The sequence below is a fragment of the Lagenorhynchus albirostris genome, chromosome 7, assembly GCF_949774975.1.
Source record: "Lagenorhynchus albirostris chromosome 7, mLagAlb1.1, whole genome shotgun sequence".
Classification (NCBI taxonomy): Eukaryota; Metazoa; Chordata; class Mammalia; order Artiodactyla; family Delphinidae; genus Lagenorhynchus; species Lagenorhynchus albirostris.
This window is the reverse complement of record NC_083101.1, coordinates 32,080,545-32,097,728: the sequence shown is the minus strand read 5'-3', so window position 1 is coordinate 32,097,728 and position 17,184 is coordinate 32,080,545. Positions and strand designations below refer to the sequence as shown.

At 36.3% G+C, this 17,184-nt stretch overlaps 1 protein-coding gene across 8 annotated transcripts in view; it reads left to right on the top strand.

Moving 5' to 3' along the window:
* Positions 1 to 17,184, top strand: part of STX17 (syntaxin 17) — an 85,020-nt gene that overhangs the window by 19,684 nt on the left and 48,152 nt on the right. For all 8 annotated transcript variants that reach the window (XM_060154748.1, XM_060154747.1, XM_060154741.1 and 5 more), the window contains exon 3: positions 1,277 to 1,342. In XM_060154748.1, coding sequence (XP_060010731.1) covers positions 1,277 to 1,342 — 66 coding nt within the window. The remainder of the gene's footprint in view (positions 1 to 1,276; positions 1,343 to 17,184) is intronic.

The window sequence follows — 17,184 nt, the reverse complement described above, 5'->3', positions numbered from 1 at the left end:
TGTAGTCTCTCGGTCCATCTACATCTCTACAAATGACCCAATTTCATTCCTTTTTATGGCTGAGTAATATTCCATTGTATATATGTGCCACATCTTCTTTATCCATTCATCTGTTGATGGACATTTAGGTTGCTTCCATGTCCTGGCTATTGTAAATAGTGCTGCAGTGAACATTGGGGTGCATGTATCTTTTTGAACTATGGTTTTCTCAGGGTATATGCCCAGTAGTGGGATTGCTCGGTCATATGGTAGTTCTATTTTTAGTTTTTTAAGGCACCTCCATATTGTTCTCCATAGTCTGTTATTTTTAAGCTTAATGGCTATTGTTTAGTTCTTAGATGATATAAAAAACAAAAATTCAGGAGTATCAAAAGAGTTTTTTGCTGCATTATTCACTACCAAATTTAAAGAATATGCAGAATAGGGAATATAAAAATACCCTAGAAAAAATTTTAGTGCTCTACTTTTATAATCTATTTTTCCTTCTATGTGTATATGGGGCATTTTCATGTTACTGTGCTTTCAGAGTAGTGTGTGTGTGTGGGTTATACCAAAAATGTGTTTAATGTCATTATTCACATCTGCTAACATCTTAATTATTTGGGTTTTTTATTTCAACCAAAAATAATGTGTGACATTTGGTGTTGTTTATATTTTATACAAGTATTCCGTCATAATGTTATCACATTTTCCTGTCAAATGAAAAATTTTCCATTATCACGCTCGTTAAATTTCTTGGATGAACTCTGAAAACTAAACATTACCTTGGTAAAAATTAAGACATATATATTAAATGTTCATTCTCATTTTTATATACTTTCTAGTCTGCAGTATCCATGTTACTTCTTCTCAAATCAGATTTTAGTTTTCAATACTTGACTCTATCATTAACAGACATTTCAAAGTCTTCATATATAGTAACAATATCTGATGAATGCTGTTAATCTTTGCATTTTTCACACTCTTTTACATTCTCATTTTTTTCACCTCCAAAGAGTGTGCATTATAGACAAAATACATACTCTTTTTCAGTAAAATAAAGAGTATTTAGTGGGTTTTGTTTGTTTTTACCATTTACCAGAATTTTGTGTGTAATGTTTTTGAAAACTTCCTGTTGTATGGACTTTGGACAGTTAATTTCCACTACTAAGGCAGTAAATATTTTAGCTGGTATGTTTAACTTTGGGTGGGTGAGTGGGGATTTTTGAGGTAAATTGGGAATAATCACTTAGTGATAAAAAAAAAACTCAGTACCTTTCCCCTTTCTTTCATATAGTATCAGAGGTGCAGAATCTGGGACAAGTTGCATGAAGAGCATATCAATGCAGGACGTACAGTTCAGGTAAGGCTATTTTATTGTTTCAGGTAAATCAGTATGAAAAGACAGTCTTAAGAAAATTTTGCTAAAATATATACCCTTGTAGCTGAATCCTTTTATATGTATTTGTAACTATTTCCTTAAGGATACATTTTTAGCAATAATTATTGAATCAGATGTCATACATATTTTTAAGATTTTGATTCATATCACCAAAATTTTCTCCAGAAATGATACATCAACTTACACTTTCACAATGAATGCATTTTACAACACTAGTATTACTCATTCCTCAAATTTTTGCTAATTAGTAGGTTAAAATAACACTGCTTTGTCGTCTTAATCTGGATTTTTTCTTTTATTGCTTTGAAGGGTGGAAGCTTTTTATATGCACCTTGGATAGTAATGTTTTTTTTTTAATTCTTTATTGGAGTATAATTGCTTTACAATGGTGTGTTCGTTTCTGCTTTATAACAAAGTGAATCAGTTATACATATACATATGTTCCCATATCTCTTCCCTTTTGCGTCTCCCTTGCTCCCACCCTCCCTATCCCACCCCTCTAGGTGGTCACAAAGCACCAAGCTGATCTCCCTGTGCTATGCGGCTGCTTCCCACTAGCTATCTATTTTACATTTGGTAGTGTATATATGCCACTCTCTCGCTTTGTCACAGCTTACCCTTCCCCCTCCCCATATCCTCAAGTCCATTCTCTAGTAGGTCTGTGTCTTTATTCCTGTCTTACCCCTAAGTTCTTCATGAAATTTTTTTTCTTAAATTCCATATATATCTGTTATCATAAGGTATTTGTCTTTCTCTTTGTGACTTACTTCACTCTGTATGACAGACTCTAGGTCTATCCACCTCATTACAAATAGCTCAATTTCGTTTCTTTTATGGCTAAGTAATATTCCATTGCATATATGTGACACATCTTCTTTATCCATTCATCCGATGATGGACACTTAGGTTGTTTCCATCTCTGGGCTATTGTAAATAGAGCTGCAGTGAAGATTTTGGTACATGACTCTTTTTGAATTATGGTTTTCTCAGGGTATATGCCCAGTAGTGGGATTGCTGGGTCATATGGTAGTTCTATTAGTAGTTTTTGTTTGTTTGTTTGTTTGTTTTGTGGTATGCGGGCCTCTCACTGCTGTGGCCTCTCCCGTTGCGGAGCACAGGCTCCGGACGCGCAGGCTCAGCGGTCATGGCTCACGGGCCCAGCCGCTCCGCGGCATGTGGGATCTTCCCGGACTGGAGCACAAACACACGTCCCGTGCAATGGCAGGTGGACTCTCAACAACTGTGCCACCAGGGAAGCCCCTATTTGTAGTTTTTTAAGGAACCTCCATACTGTTCTCCATAGTGGCTGAACCAATTCACATTCCCACCAACAGTGCAAGAGGGTTTGCTTTTCTCCACGCCCACTCCAGCATTTATTGTTTCTAGATTTTTTGATAATGGTCATTCTGACTAGTGTGAGATGATATCTCAGTGTAGTTTTGATTTGCATTTCTCTAATGATTAATGATGTTGAGCATTCTTTCATGTGTTTGTTGGCAGTCTGTATATCATTTTTGGAGAAATGTCTATTTAGGTCTTCTGCCCATTTTTGGATGGGGTTGTTTGTTTTTTTGATATTGAGCTGCATAAGCTGCTTATAAATTTTGGAGATTAATCCTTTGTCAGTTGCTTCATTTGCAAATATTTTCTCCCATGCTGAGGGTTGCCTTTTTGTCTTGTTTCCTTTGCTGTGCAAAAGCTTTTAAGTTTCATTAGGTCCCGTTTGTTTATTTTTGTTTGTATTTCCATTTCTCTAGGAGGTGGGTCAAAAAGGATCTTGCTGTGATTTATGTCATAGAGTGTTCTGCCTATGTTTTTCTCTAAGAGTTTGATACTTTCTGGCCTTACATTAGGTCTTTAATCCATTTTGAGCTTATTTTTGTGTATGGTGTTAGGGAGTGAACTAATCTCATACTTTTACATGTAGCTGTCCATTTTTCCCAACACCACTTATTGAAGAGGCTGTCCTTTCTCCACTGTACATTCCTGCCTCCTTTATCAAAGATAAGGTGACCATATGTGCGTGGGTTTATCTCTGGGCTTCCTATCCTGTTCCATTGATGTATATTTCTGTTTTTGTGCCAGTACCATACTGTCTTGATTACTGTAGCTTTGTAGTATAGTCTGAAGTCAGGGAGCCTGATTCCTCCAGCTCCTTTTTTCGTTCTCAAGATTGCTTTGGCTGTTCGGGGTCTTTTGTGTTTCCATACAAGTTGTGAATTTTTTTGTTCTAGTTCTGTGAAAAATGCCATTGGTAGTTTCATAGGGATTGCATTGAATCTGTAGATTGCTTTGGGTAGTAGAGTCATTTTCACAATGTTCATTCTTCCAATCCAAGAACATGGTATATCTCTCTATCTGTTTGTATCATCTTTAATTTCTTTCATCAGTGTCTTATAATTTTCTGCATACAGATCATTTGTCTCCTTAGATACGTTTATTCCTAGGTATTTTATTCTTTTTCTTGCAGTGGTAAATGGGAGTGTTTCCTTAATTTCTCTTTCAGATTTCTCATCATTAGTGTATAGGAATGCCAGAGATTTCTGTGCATTAATTTTGTATCCTGCTACTTTACCAAATTCACCTATTAGTTCTAGTAGTTTTCTGGTAGTATCTTTAGGATTCTCTATGTGTAGTATCACGTCATCAGCAAACAGTGACAGTTTTACTTCTTCTTTTCTGATTTGGATTCCTTTTATTTCTTTTTCTTCTCTAATTTCTGTGGCTAAAACTTCCAAAACTATGTTGAATAGTAGTGGTGAGAGTGGGCAACCTTGTCTTGTTCCTGATTTTGGTGGAAATGGTTTCAGTTTTTCACCACTGAGAATAATGTTGGCTGTGGGTTTGTCATATATGGCCTTTATTATGTTGAGGTAAGTTCCCTCTATGCCTACTTTCTGGAGGGTTTTTATCACAAATGGGTGTTGAATTTTTTTTTTGTTTTTGTTTTTGTTTTTTTTGGTTTTTTTGGTTTTTTTTCGGTATGCGGGCCTCTCACCGTTGTGGCCTCTCCCGTGGCGGAGCACAGGCTCCGGAAGCGCAGGCCCAGCGGCCATGGCTCACAGAACCAGCCGCTCCGCGGCATGTGGGATCTTCCCGGACCCGGGCACGAACCCGCGTCCCCTGCATCGGCAGGTGGACTCCCAACCACTGCGCCACCAGGGAAGCCCGGGTGTTGAATTTTATTGAAAGCTTTTCCTGAATCTGTTGAGATGATCATATGGTTTTTATCGTTCAGTTTGTTAATGTGGTGTATCACACTGATTGATTTGCGTATATTGAAGAATCCTTGCATTCCTGGGATAAACCCCACTTGATCATGTTGTATGATCCTTTTAATGTGCTGATGGATTCTGTTTCCTAGTATTTTGTTGAGGATTTTTGCATCTATATTCATCAGTGATATTGGCCTGTAGTTTTATTTTTCTGTGACATCTTCGTCTGGTTTTGGTATCAGGGTGATGATGCCCTCACAGAATGAGTTTGGGAGTGTTCCTCCCTCTGATACATTTTGGAAGAGTTTGGGAAGGATAGGTGTTAGCTCTTCTCTAAATGTTTGTTAGAATTTGCCTGTGAATCCATCTGGTCCTGGGCTTTTGTTTGTTGGAAGATTTTTAATCACAGTTTCAATTCCAGTGCTTGTGATTGGTCTGTTTATATTTTCTATTTGTTCCTGGTTCAGTCTCAGAAGGTTGTGCTTTTCTAAGAATCTGTCTATTTCTTCCAGGTTGTCTGGCATAGAGTTGCTTGTAGTAATCTCTCATGATGTTTTGTATTTCTGCAGTGTCAGTTGTTACTTTTTGTTTTTCCCTTGTAATTCTGTTGATTTGTCTTCTCCCTTTTTTTCTTGATGAGTCTGGACAATGGTTTATCAGTTTTGTTTATCTTCTCAAAGAACCAGCTTTTAGTTTTATTGATTTTTGCTAATGTTTCCTTCATTTCTTTTTCATTTATTTCTGATCTGATCTTTATGATTTCTTTCCTTCTGCTAACTTTGGTGTTTTTTTTAAATGCTTCTTTCTCTAATTGCTTTAGGTTAGTTTATTTATTTGAGATGTTTCTTGAGGTAAGATTGTATCGCTCTAAACTTCCCTCTTAGAACTGCTTTTGCTGCATTTGTTGTCGTGTTTTCATTGTCATTTGTTTCTAGGGTTTTTTTTTTTTTTTTTTTGGCTGTGTTGGGTCTTTGTTGCTGCGCGCGGGCTTTCTCAAGTTGCGGTGAGTGGGGGCTACTCTTCGTTGCAGTGTGCAGGCTTCTCATTGCGGTGGCTTCTCTTGTTGCAGAGCACAGGCTCTAGGTGCATGGGCTTCAGTAGTTGTGCGTCGTGGGCTCTAGAGCATAGGCTCAGTAGTTGTGTTGCATGGGCTTAGTTGCTCTGCAGCATGTGGAAATCTTCCCGGACCAGGGCTCGAACCCGTGTCCCCTGCAGTGGCAGGCGGATTCTTAGCCAGTGTGCCACCTTGGAAGCCCCTCTAGGTATTTTTTGATTTCCTCCTTGATTTCTTCAGTGATCTCTTGGTTATTTAGTAGTGTATTGTTTAGCCTCCATGTATTTGTACTTTTTACAGTTTTTTTTCCTGTAATTGCTATCTAGTCTCATAGCGTTGTGGGCAGAAAAGATACTTGATACGATTTCAATTTTCTTAAATTTACCAAGGCTTGATTTGTGACCCAAGATATGATCTATCCTGGGGAGTGTTCCATGAGCACTTGAGAATGTCCTGTAAATATCAATTAAGTCCATCGTGTTTAATGTATCATTTAAAGCTTGTGTTTCCTTATTAATTTTCATTTTGGATGTTCTGTCCATTGGTGAAGGTGGGATGTTAAAGTCCCCTATTTTTATTGTGTTACTGTCGATTTCCCCTTTTATGGCTGTTGGCATTCGCTTTATGTATTGAGGTGCTCCTATGTTGGGTGCATAAATATTTACCATTGTTATATCTTCTTGGATTGATCCCTTGATCATTCTGTAGTGTCCTTCTTTGTCTCTTGTAATAGTCTTTATTTTAAAGTCTATTTTGTCTGATACGAGAATTGCTACTTCAGCTTTGTTTTGATTTCCATTTGCATGGAATATCTTTTCCATCACCTCGCTTTCAGTCTGTATGTGTCCCTAGGTCTGAAGTGGGTCTCTTTTAGACAGCATATATATGGGTCCTGTTTTCGTATCCTTTCAGCCAGTGGGTGTCTTTTGGTGGGAGCATTTAATCCATTTACATTTAAGGTAATTATTGATATGTATGTTCCTATTACCATTTTCTTAATTGTTTTGGGTTTGTTATTGTAGGTCTTCTCCTTCTCTTGTGTTTCCTGCCTAGAGAAGTTCCTTTAGCATTTGTTGTAGAGCTGGTCTGGTGCTGCTGAATTCTCTTAGCTTTTGCTTGTCTGTTAACGTTTTAATTTCTCTGTCGAATCTGAATGAGATCCTTGCTTGGTAGAGTAATCTTGGTTGTAGCTTTTTCCCTTTCATCACTTTAAATATGTCTTGCCAGTCCCTTCTGGCTTGCAGAGTTTCTGCTGAAAGATCAGCTGTTAACCTTATGGGGATTCCCTTGTATGTTATTTGTTGCTTTTTGTTGCTGCTTTTAATATTTTTTATTTGTATTTAATTTTTGATAGTTTGACTAATATGTGTCTTGGTGTGTTTCTCCTTGGATTTATCCTGTATGGGACTCTCTGTGCTTCCTGGACTTGATTGACTATTCCCTTTCCCATATTAGGGTGGTTTTCAAGTATAATCTCTTGAAATATTTTCTCAGTCCCTTTCTTTTTCTCTTCTTCTTTTGGGACCCCTATAATTCGAATGTTGGTGTGTTTAATGTTGTCCCAGAGGTCTCTGAGACTGTCCTCAATTCTTTTCATTCTTTTTTCTTTATTCTGCTCTGTGGTAGTTATTTCCACTGTTTTATCTTCCAGGTCACTTATCCATTCTTCTGCCTCAGTTATTCTGCTACTGATTCCTTCTGGTGAATTTTTAATTTCATTTACTGTGTTGTTCGTCATTGTTTGTTTGCTGTTAGTTCTTCTAGGGCCTTTTAAACGTTAATCGTATTTTCTACTTCCACGATTTTGGATCAGCTTTACTCTCATTATTCTGAAATATTTTTCAGGTAGACTACCTATTTTCTCTTCATTTGTTTGGTGTGGTGGGTTTTTACTTTGCTTCTTCATCTGCTGCTTATTTCTTTGTCTTCTCGTTTTGGTTTACTTGCTGTGTTTGGGGTCTCCTTTTCGCAGGCTGCAGGTTCATAGTTCCTGTTGTTTTTAGTGTCTGCCTCCAGTGGCTAAGGTTGGTTCAGTGGGTTGTGTAGGCCTCCTGGTGGAGGGGCCTGGTGCCTGTGTTCTGGTGGATGATGCTGGATCTTGTCTTTCTAGTGGGAAGGACCATGTCTGGTGGTGTGTTTTGGGGTGTCTGTGAACTTATTATGATTTTAGGCAGCCTCTCTGCTATTGGGTGGGGTTGTGTTCCTGCCTTGCTATTTGTTTGGCATGGGGTGTCCAGCACTGGAGCTTGCAGGTCGTTGAGTGGAGCTAGGTCTTAGCATTAAGATGGAGATCTCTGGGAGAGCTCTCGCCGTTTGATATTACATGGGGTTGGGAGGTCTCTGGTGGTCCAATGTCCTGAACTCGGCTCTCCCACCTCAGAGCCTCAGGCCTGACACCCGGCCAGATCACCAAGACCTGTCAGCCACATGGCCAGGTACCTGGGGAGTTTCTTGCCTTTTGGGAAATCTGAGGTCTTCTGCCAGTGTTCAGTAGGTGTTCTGTAGGAGTTGTTCCATATGTAGATGTATTTTTGATATATTTTTGGGGAGGAAGGTGATCTCCACGTTTTACTCCTCTCTGCCATCTTGAAGGTCCTCTCTCGTGTTTGTGAATCTATAGTCTTTTTCACCGAAAAATGCATCTCTGGTCGTCTTACATTTCAAAAAGGTTATTATAGCTGCAGTATAGTGAATAGACTGGGATAGAATGAAATGAATGCAAAAGATCATTTAGGAGTGGTTACCGAGATGGTGAAGATAGAGAAAAAAGATTGATTTGAGACTTAGGTGGAAATTTGACTGGCCTCTCTATATGTGTATTTTATTTCTTGCTACCTAGATTATAGCCCTAAAGATCAGGGACTGTGTCTCCACTAATTGTGTATGTCACAGTACCAGGTGCTCAGCAAGATGCAGAGTTTATTGAATGGTACTCTACCTGTTAATGTCAATGAGATTATTATGACTTGCATTTCTTACCATCTTCACTGTTTAACATGTCATTAAAAATCACTTATGATTTTCTTGAGACAGTGGTATGGTCAGAGTGTTTGTTTACTGATTTAAAAAATATATATGTATTTACATTATTGATCTCCTTCTGGCATAAAAGCTTCGTGTGTGCCATTAAAATAATGAGATCGAAACTGTTGTTAGATGTGGGTATTTGCTTAGTTTTATTCATATCTTCCTTGAATTTTTTGTATAGGCTTGTTCTTTGCTAGTTTGTGTAAAACTTATTTTTAGACAATTTCATGGACGGTTACTATAAATTTTCTAGATTTATCATTATTCGATTTGTATAGTAAGGAGTAAGTATCTTTATTTTTGGTATAGCGTCTTTGTTGAAAAGGGGTTCTTAATTTAAATGTGTCAGTCTTTATCTAATTTATCAGTGTTTTCTCTTGTGGTTCATGCTGTTGGTATCTTGTTCAAGGAATGTTCTGTATCCTAAGATCAAGAAGATAATTTCCCTATATTTTCTATTGAATGTTTTAAATGTTTTGCTTTTAACAGTTAAGTTGTTAATCTATCTGGTATTGATGGTATGAGATAGATATAAATAAAATTTTGTTTTATTTCTTTTGGAAAACCAGTTATCTCATTATTAACTGATTTCTGCAGTGTTATTTCCATATCACAATTCCATATATGCATAAGTGTGTCTCCATTCTTTCTTCTCTGTTCCACTGGTCAATTTGTCTATTTCTCCACCAGGGTCCACACTGTGTTAATTAAGACAGTCTTGTGATAAAGCTTGATATCTAGTTGGATAATATGATTACCTTATTCTACCTTTTCAAGTGTGTTTTGGCAATTCTTGGCCATTTAGCCTTCCATATAAAATTTGGAATCTGCTTTTCAAAGTTCATACACAGTCTTGTTGGAAATTTGGGAATTGCATTAGATTTATCCATCTATTTAGAGACAAATTATATATTTACGATGTCCAGTTTTACTGCCTGTGAATATGGGATATTCTTATACTTGGTTATGTATTCTTTATTATTTGTGTATCTTTATAGTTTTCTGCATACAGATTGTGGTGCATTTTCTGCATACAGATTGTACATTTTAAAGATACCTGCAAAGTATCTTGCATCCTACATCATCTTCTACAGTATGATGTTGCTACTCACCCACAAACAGTAGCAACAGTGGCGTCTAATTCTCCTTCCTTTGAATCTGAGCTGAGGCAGAAGTAATGCCACCAGACTTCTGAGGCTAGATCAGAAAAGGCCAGATAGCTCCCACTGGTTCTCTGAGGATGCTTGCACTGGGGGAACTTAGCCATCATGTGAAATGTCCAAATATCTGAAGACTCCCACATGGGAGATAGCCACAGCCACAGCTGAGCTCAGAAATTTCCAGCCTCAGGTGCCAGCACTTGAGTGAGCCATCTTGCACATCAGTGCAGTTGAGCCTTCAGATGACTGTGGCTTCAGCCAACATCTGACTCAACCGCATGAGAGACCCCAAGTGAGAACTCCTCAGCTGACTTCCTAAATGTCTGATCCGCAAAATCATTAGCAGAATTAAGTGGCGGTTTTAGGCCTTTAAGTTTTGGAGGAATTTGTTATGCAGCAACAGATGACTGGAATACAGGGCTCACACTTAACTTTGTTTCTCTATTTCAGTCTATTTCATTAATCTGTTCTTAAGTACTTCATTGTTTCAGGGTTTGTGTGTGTGTGTGTGTGTGTGTGTGTGTGTGTGTGTGTGTGTGTGTGTTCTGGGGAGGTGTTAAACATGTCCTTTTAAATTATGTTTTCTAACTTTTGTTGGTGTATAGAGAAATATAGTTAGTTTTCATATATAGATCTTATGGCCAATTATCTTTAAACTTATTATTTCTAATAATTGGTCTAAATCCCTTTGCACTTTCTATTAATAGGGTTTTTGGGGGGAGGGTGATATTTTTCTTCTCTTACAATATCACCCATTTTTCTTTTCTTGTTTCAATTCTTTATGGGTTTTTTTCAATCTGGCTCACTGGTTATTGAAAGAAACAGTTAATAAAGCAACTTGTTCAGATTTATCTTTTAAGGAGTTTTTTTTTTTAATTTATTTTTGGCCGCGTTGGGTCTTCATTGCTGTGCTTGGGCTTTCTCTAGTTGTAGCGAGTGGAGGCTACTCTTCGTTGAGGTGCGTGAGCTTCTTATTGCGGTGGCTTCTCGTGTGGATCATGGGCTATAGGTGTGTGGGCTTCAGTAGTTGTGGTGTGTGGGCTTAGTAGTTGTGGCCAATGGGTGCTAGAGCACAGGCTCAGTAGTTGGGCATACAGGCTTAGTTGCTCTGTGGCATGTGGGATCTTCCCAGACCAGGGCTCAAACCCATGTCCCTTGCATTGGCAAGCAGATTCTTAACCACTGTGCCACCAGGAAAGCCCCAAATTTATCTTTTAAAAATGATAAATGATAACAGCTTATAAATGATAACATTTATAAATGATAACAGCTCCCTCTGCAAAAAAATTCTTACTGCTATTTATATATATTTTTTCTGAAAGTAAAATTTCATTCTGTATGACAGGATTGTTGTAAGGATTGTTGACCATTGTAAGGATTGTTGACCATGTGTGCAAAGTGCTTACACAGCTCCTCTCAGGGGAATTGGAGTAAGTTTGATTTGATACTTGCATTTTTAACTGCTAGATCAAGCTAAAAAGATTCCTGGCTTTTTGTTAGTTTAATTTGAAACACATTATAATTGCATCACTTTTTATCATTTTTTTGGCTTGTCATAGAAAAGTACAAAACATATTCTTTAAAACTCAGCTCTCCCTGTCCCTCTCCCCAAACAGTTAACATATGGTAATAATACTAGTTGATAATAGAGGATTCTGAAAAATGTGTCATGGTTTCTGCTTTGAAGAAACTTACCTAGATGAGAATTCATGAAATGTTAAATATTTAAATAATAATTTAAAGCTTTATAAAATGTTAATATAAGTCAGTATATGACTAATTGTCAAATATTTTATAGAGACCAGTAAGTGAAAGAGTGCCAGCTATCTGGATGCTAGATAAGGGCAGTGTTATCCTTATTTTTCAGATAAAAGAAGGCTGAAGAACAGAGAAACTTTGGTGTTTGTCTAAAGCACAAGGCCTTCATAAGTGGAAGGGCAGGGATCCAATCTGGAATTATTTTTACTATTAACTCAGATGGATAGACAATCCAGGAATATTCTGAGGAATACTGTGCTTAATACCTATATTGTAGGTCTTCATTAGATATTTGTTGAGTAAATGAATGGAGGCCCTTTTCTCCTTTGGTTTTCATTCCTTTTGGTGGTTCATTTAATATTTTTTAAGCTGTATGTATTCTTTTTGGTGCTTTCTGATTTTGAAGTAAGTGTGAACTCATTACTATTAATACCTTAGTATAGTAGTTAGGTAATACAAGCAAGGAGAAGTCCAGATTTATTTTAATTAAATAGTTATGACTCTGGAGTCCTTAATGATAAATTATATGACATCTAGAATGTGTTTACTCTAAGTTGTTTAAATGTTTACCAGTGGACTTGTGCTCTGTGTTTGTAAAGAAATTAGATTAATTATTGATACCAAATGTTTTCTGCTGTGTACATTTGCTCTTAAAATTACATGTTGTAAAAACATATTAGAAATCCTTAAATCAATATTTAACAAAGGCAAATATATGTATAGCCTCTCTTCTTTTAATCATTAAATACATAATTGGACATTTTTCAGAATTTTAATTAACTCAGAATAATTACTTTTTACAATTATCAGTATGGATAAGTATTCATTTAAACATATCTTTTAATCTTTAGACAGAAATTTCAGGATATTTCTGGAAGAAGGGAAAAAGCCGTAACTAGTTATTAAATTCAATTTCAAAACTATAAAGAGAGAGATGTCACCTTTACTGAAAGTTTGGCCATAGTTTGCTGTTTACTGCTTGCATACTGCAAAGCTTTTTAATTAGTGATTTGGTATACTTTCTTTTTTTTTTTAAACTTCCTTGGTTATATACCATGTATCAAACTTGGTATTTTTGCAGATTTTCAGAACTTGGCATATTATCTTCCTTTCTGACCTGATTATTAGAAGAACAGAAACATTTGAATATTTACTACATCCTAGATACTATTCTAGACACTGGAAATATAGCTGTGAGCAAAACAGAAGAAAATTCTTTTCTCATTGAACTTATATTCTGCAGGCGGGAGTGAAGAAAACAGAGACATTTTTAAAATAAATAAATATATAATATTTAGATGGCTATAAGTACCTTGAAATAAAAGTAAAAGCAGGTTAAAAAGAACAGAGAATCACAGAAGATGATGAGTGTTCTTTTATATAGGGTGGTTATGGAAGGTTTCTGATGCCATTTGAGCAAAGACCTGAAGGAAGTGAAGGCATAAACCATCGGGAATAGACTTCTCCAGGTAGAAGGGAAATCAAGTGTGAAGACTCTGAGGTGAGAGGATGCGTGGCATATTCAGGGAGTAATAAGGAGGTCAGTGTGGCTGATTGTGAGCACGGGAGAGGAGGTCAGAGAGATCAGCTGGGCCTGATTACGGAAGGCCTTGCAGAATATCATAACAAAGTTGGATAGAAAACCTTTGGAAGGTTCTGAGCAGATGATAACCTGATAATGATTTAAAAGATCACCTTGACTATTATGAAAAGGATAGATTCTAAGGGAGCAAGGATTGAAGCAAGAATACCAGGTAGGTGGCTAATATAATAATCAGGATACTATGGGTCTACTTTTTAGAAAAATGCAGAAACACCAATGTACAGACAATTTTGTGTAGAATGTCAGGGGCCTAGTATGTTATATTTTTACCTACTCTCTGTAGCCCTAGGAAATGGTTCTGAACTTAAACGCTTGAGAGAGGAATAAGGAACTACCCTGACAACAACCTTAACATTGAGGTACCTTTTTCAAAAATTACACACACACACACACACACACACACATTTCAAATGTACAAATATGTAGGAAATAATAAAAATAATATAACACTCATCACCCAACTTTGTCAACTCTTAACATTTTGCCACAGTTTCATCCCCTTTTTTGGAAGAAAACTTTAAAAATACCACTGAAGCCCCTTGTGTACCCTTTCTTGATTCCATTTACTTTGTTCCTGTCTGCATCTGAAGGAAATCTTTTCCCCTGTTTTAAGTATTTATCATTTTTGTGCACATAACTATATATAAGTAATATATGATATTGTTTTGCAGTTTTCTTTCTGCTTTTTTCCAAACAGCTTTCTTGAGGTGTAATTGACATATAATAAACTATACAATTCGATAAGTTTTGACATATGTATACACTATGACACCATCACCACAATCAAGATAATGTGAACCCATCACCAGTGAACCCAGTTAAGATAATGAATATATCCATTGCCCCCAAAAGTTTCCTTATACCCATTTGTAACCTTCCTTCTGGCTTATCCCTCCCACATCCTCCCACATGCACATACACCCTCACTACTCAAGCAACCATTGACCCACTTTCTGTCACTATACATTAGTTTGAATTTTCTAGAATTTTATATAAATAGAATCATCTAATACATACTTCTTTTTTGTCTGGTTTCTTTCACTCTGCATGTATATTTTGAGGTTCATCCATGTTGTAATGTGTATCAGTATTTCATGGCTTTTTATTGTTGAGTAGATACTCTGTTGTATGGATATACCACAGTTTGTTTATCCATTCGTCTGTTGATGAACATTTGGGTATTTCCAGTTTTGGGCTACTACAAATAAGGCTACTATGAACATTTGAATACAAGACTTTGTATGGAAAAAGGATTTCATTTCTCTTGGATAAATACTTATGAATGGAATGACTGGGTCATATTCTTCACCTTTCTAAGAACTGCCAAGCTGTTTTCCAAAATAATTGTACCATTTTATATCCCCACCAGTTCCTTCATATCCTTGCCAACACTTAATATGGTTAGCCTTTTTAATTATAGCCATTCTAATATGTCTGTAGTGGTATCTCATTGTCATTTTAATTTTCATTTGACTAATGATGTTTCTGATTCATATTGAATTAATTCAGTATTTTTTATTCCATTTTGTCTTCTTTCTTGTCTTGCCGGCTTTAACTCTTTGTTTTTTTAGTGGTTATTTTAGGGTTTATAGTATACCTCTTATTATAGTTTATCTTCATGTGAGATTCTACTATTTCACATATGTTTAAGAAATTTACAGTATACTTCTTCTCCCCTCCCAGTCTTTATGCTATTGTTGTCATATATTTTACTTATACATGTGTTATATACTTAATAATGTTTAAACAGTCAGTTGTCTTTTTCAAGTGATTTAGATATTAAAGGGGGAAAATCTTATCTATTTACTTCTGTCATTTCCATTTTTGGTGTGCTTAATGCCTTTGTGTAAGCCCATATTTCCATGTGGTATAATTTTCCTTTTGCCTGAAAGACTTCCTGTAACATTTCTTAGAGTGCAGTTCTGCTGTTGATAAATTCCTTTGTGTATCTATCTAAAAAGGCTTCATCTGGCCTCTGTTTTCAAAAGGAATTTTTCTGTATATAGAATTTTATATTGAGTTTTTTCTTTCAGTACTTTACAGATGTTGTTCAGCTGTCTTTTCAGTTGCATTATTTCCGATGAGAAATCTGTTTTATTCTTATTTTTATTCCTCCGTATGTAATATGTCTTTTTCCTCTGCGTACTTCTACATTTTCCCTTTATAACTGGTTTTGAGCACTTTGATTATTATGGGCCTTGGTGGAGTTTTCTTCATGTTTCTTGTGCTTTGAATTTATTGAGCTTCGTGGATCTCTTGTTTTATAGTTTGCATCAAATTTGGAAAATTTGGGGCCATTATTTCTTCAAATATTTTTCTGTCCCCTCCAATCTCTGTTCTCCTTCAGGGACTCTAATTACACATATGCTATGCTACTTGAAGTTATCTCACAGCTCACTGATGCTCTTTTAAATTCTTTTGGATTCTGTTTTCTCTGTGTGTTTCATTTTCTATAGTTTCTTTTTCTATGCCTTCATGCTCACTAGTCTTAGCAGCAGCCGTGTCTATTCTGTTATTCCATTCAGTGTATTTTTCATCTCATATTATAATTTTCAACTCTAGAATTTTGATTTGGGTTTATTTTAATATCTTCCATGTCTCTACTTAACTTTTTGAACATATGGAATACAACTATAATAGTTTTAATATGCTCTGCTAATTCTAACGTCAATGTCAATTCTGGGTCAGTTTCAATTGATTGATTATTGTCTTCATTATAAGCCATATTTTCCTCTCTCTTTGTATGTCTGGTGGTCTTTGCTTGGGTTACCTTTCCATGGCTGGATGCTAGATATTTTCATATTCCTATAAATCTTCTTGAGCTTTGTTCTGGAATATAGTTAAGTTACTTGGAAACAGTTTGATCCTTTTGGGCCTCACTTTTATGATTTATTAAGCTTGATTGGAGCAGTGCTTGTCTAGGGCTAATTATTTCACCACTACTGAAGTAAAAACCTTTCTGAGTGCTCTATCTAATGCCCTATAAATTAAGAGTTTTTCCAGTTTAGCTGGAGAGAACAGACACTCTTTCCAGCTTTGAATGAGTGATGGGCACTGTTCCCTCTAATCTTTTGGGATGATTTTTTCTCCAGCCTTGGGTAGTTTCTTCACATACATGTTCTGATCAGCTCTTTGCCAAATACTTGAGAGCTACCCTTCTGTGTATCTCCAGCATTCTCTTTCTGTACAGCTCTCTCCTCTCCAGTACTCTGTTCTACAAACTCTGCAGAAGCAAAAGTCTATCTATTATTACATTTTGAAACTGCAAGTAGAATAGGTTTAACAGTTTTATTCTCTGAGATAAGAAATCATTAGGAATAAGAAAGATTTTGTGATCACATTTTGAAACAGTGAAAAAGTTGAAATTGTGACTACTATAATAATTGAATGAAGAACATTAACTTAGCTTTTATAGAAACTTGGTCAGCCTAGCCTCTGTAGCAGTGGTGATGCAGAGCTTGCTGAGAACACAGATTTCTGGGAGTTACCTTAAAGATTCTGATTCAGTAGATGTCAGACCACATTTGGAAAGATACTGCTCTACAGAGTCTATCCTAGTTCCACAGGTAGTGTAAATACAAAGAAAGTCAGACATGGAACTGGTAGAAGTAAAATGTGACTTTCATGATTTTACTAGGAGAAATATAGAATACTTGAGCTACTTTTAAATTTTTTAAAAGAAAATTTTAAAGGGAGAAGCAATAGAAAAGAGAGGGAACAAGGAGGAGAGAGGAAGTGAGGATAGTAGACAAAAGTTAGGAAAAAAGAAGAAAAAATTAGAGAGAAGCAAGGCCAGGTAGAGAACAGAAGAGAAGATAGAAGAGTAGATTCCAAAATGAATGCTGTTAGGAGGTAAATTGTTTTAGGTTATTATGACTTTAGAGGAATTTAAACTTAAATTTTGCCTTGAAATATTTGTGAGCCGATTAATCAGGATTTAGGATCCTGCCCCCCCCCCTTTTTTTAAATAGGTATAGTACCTATGC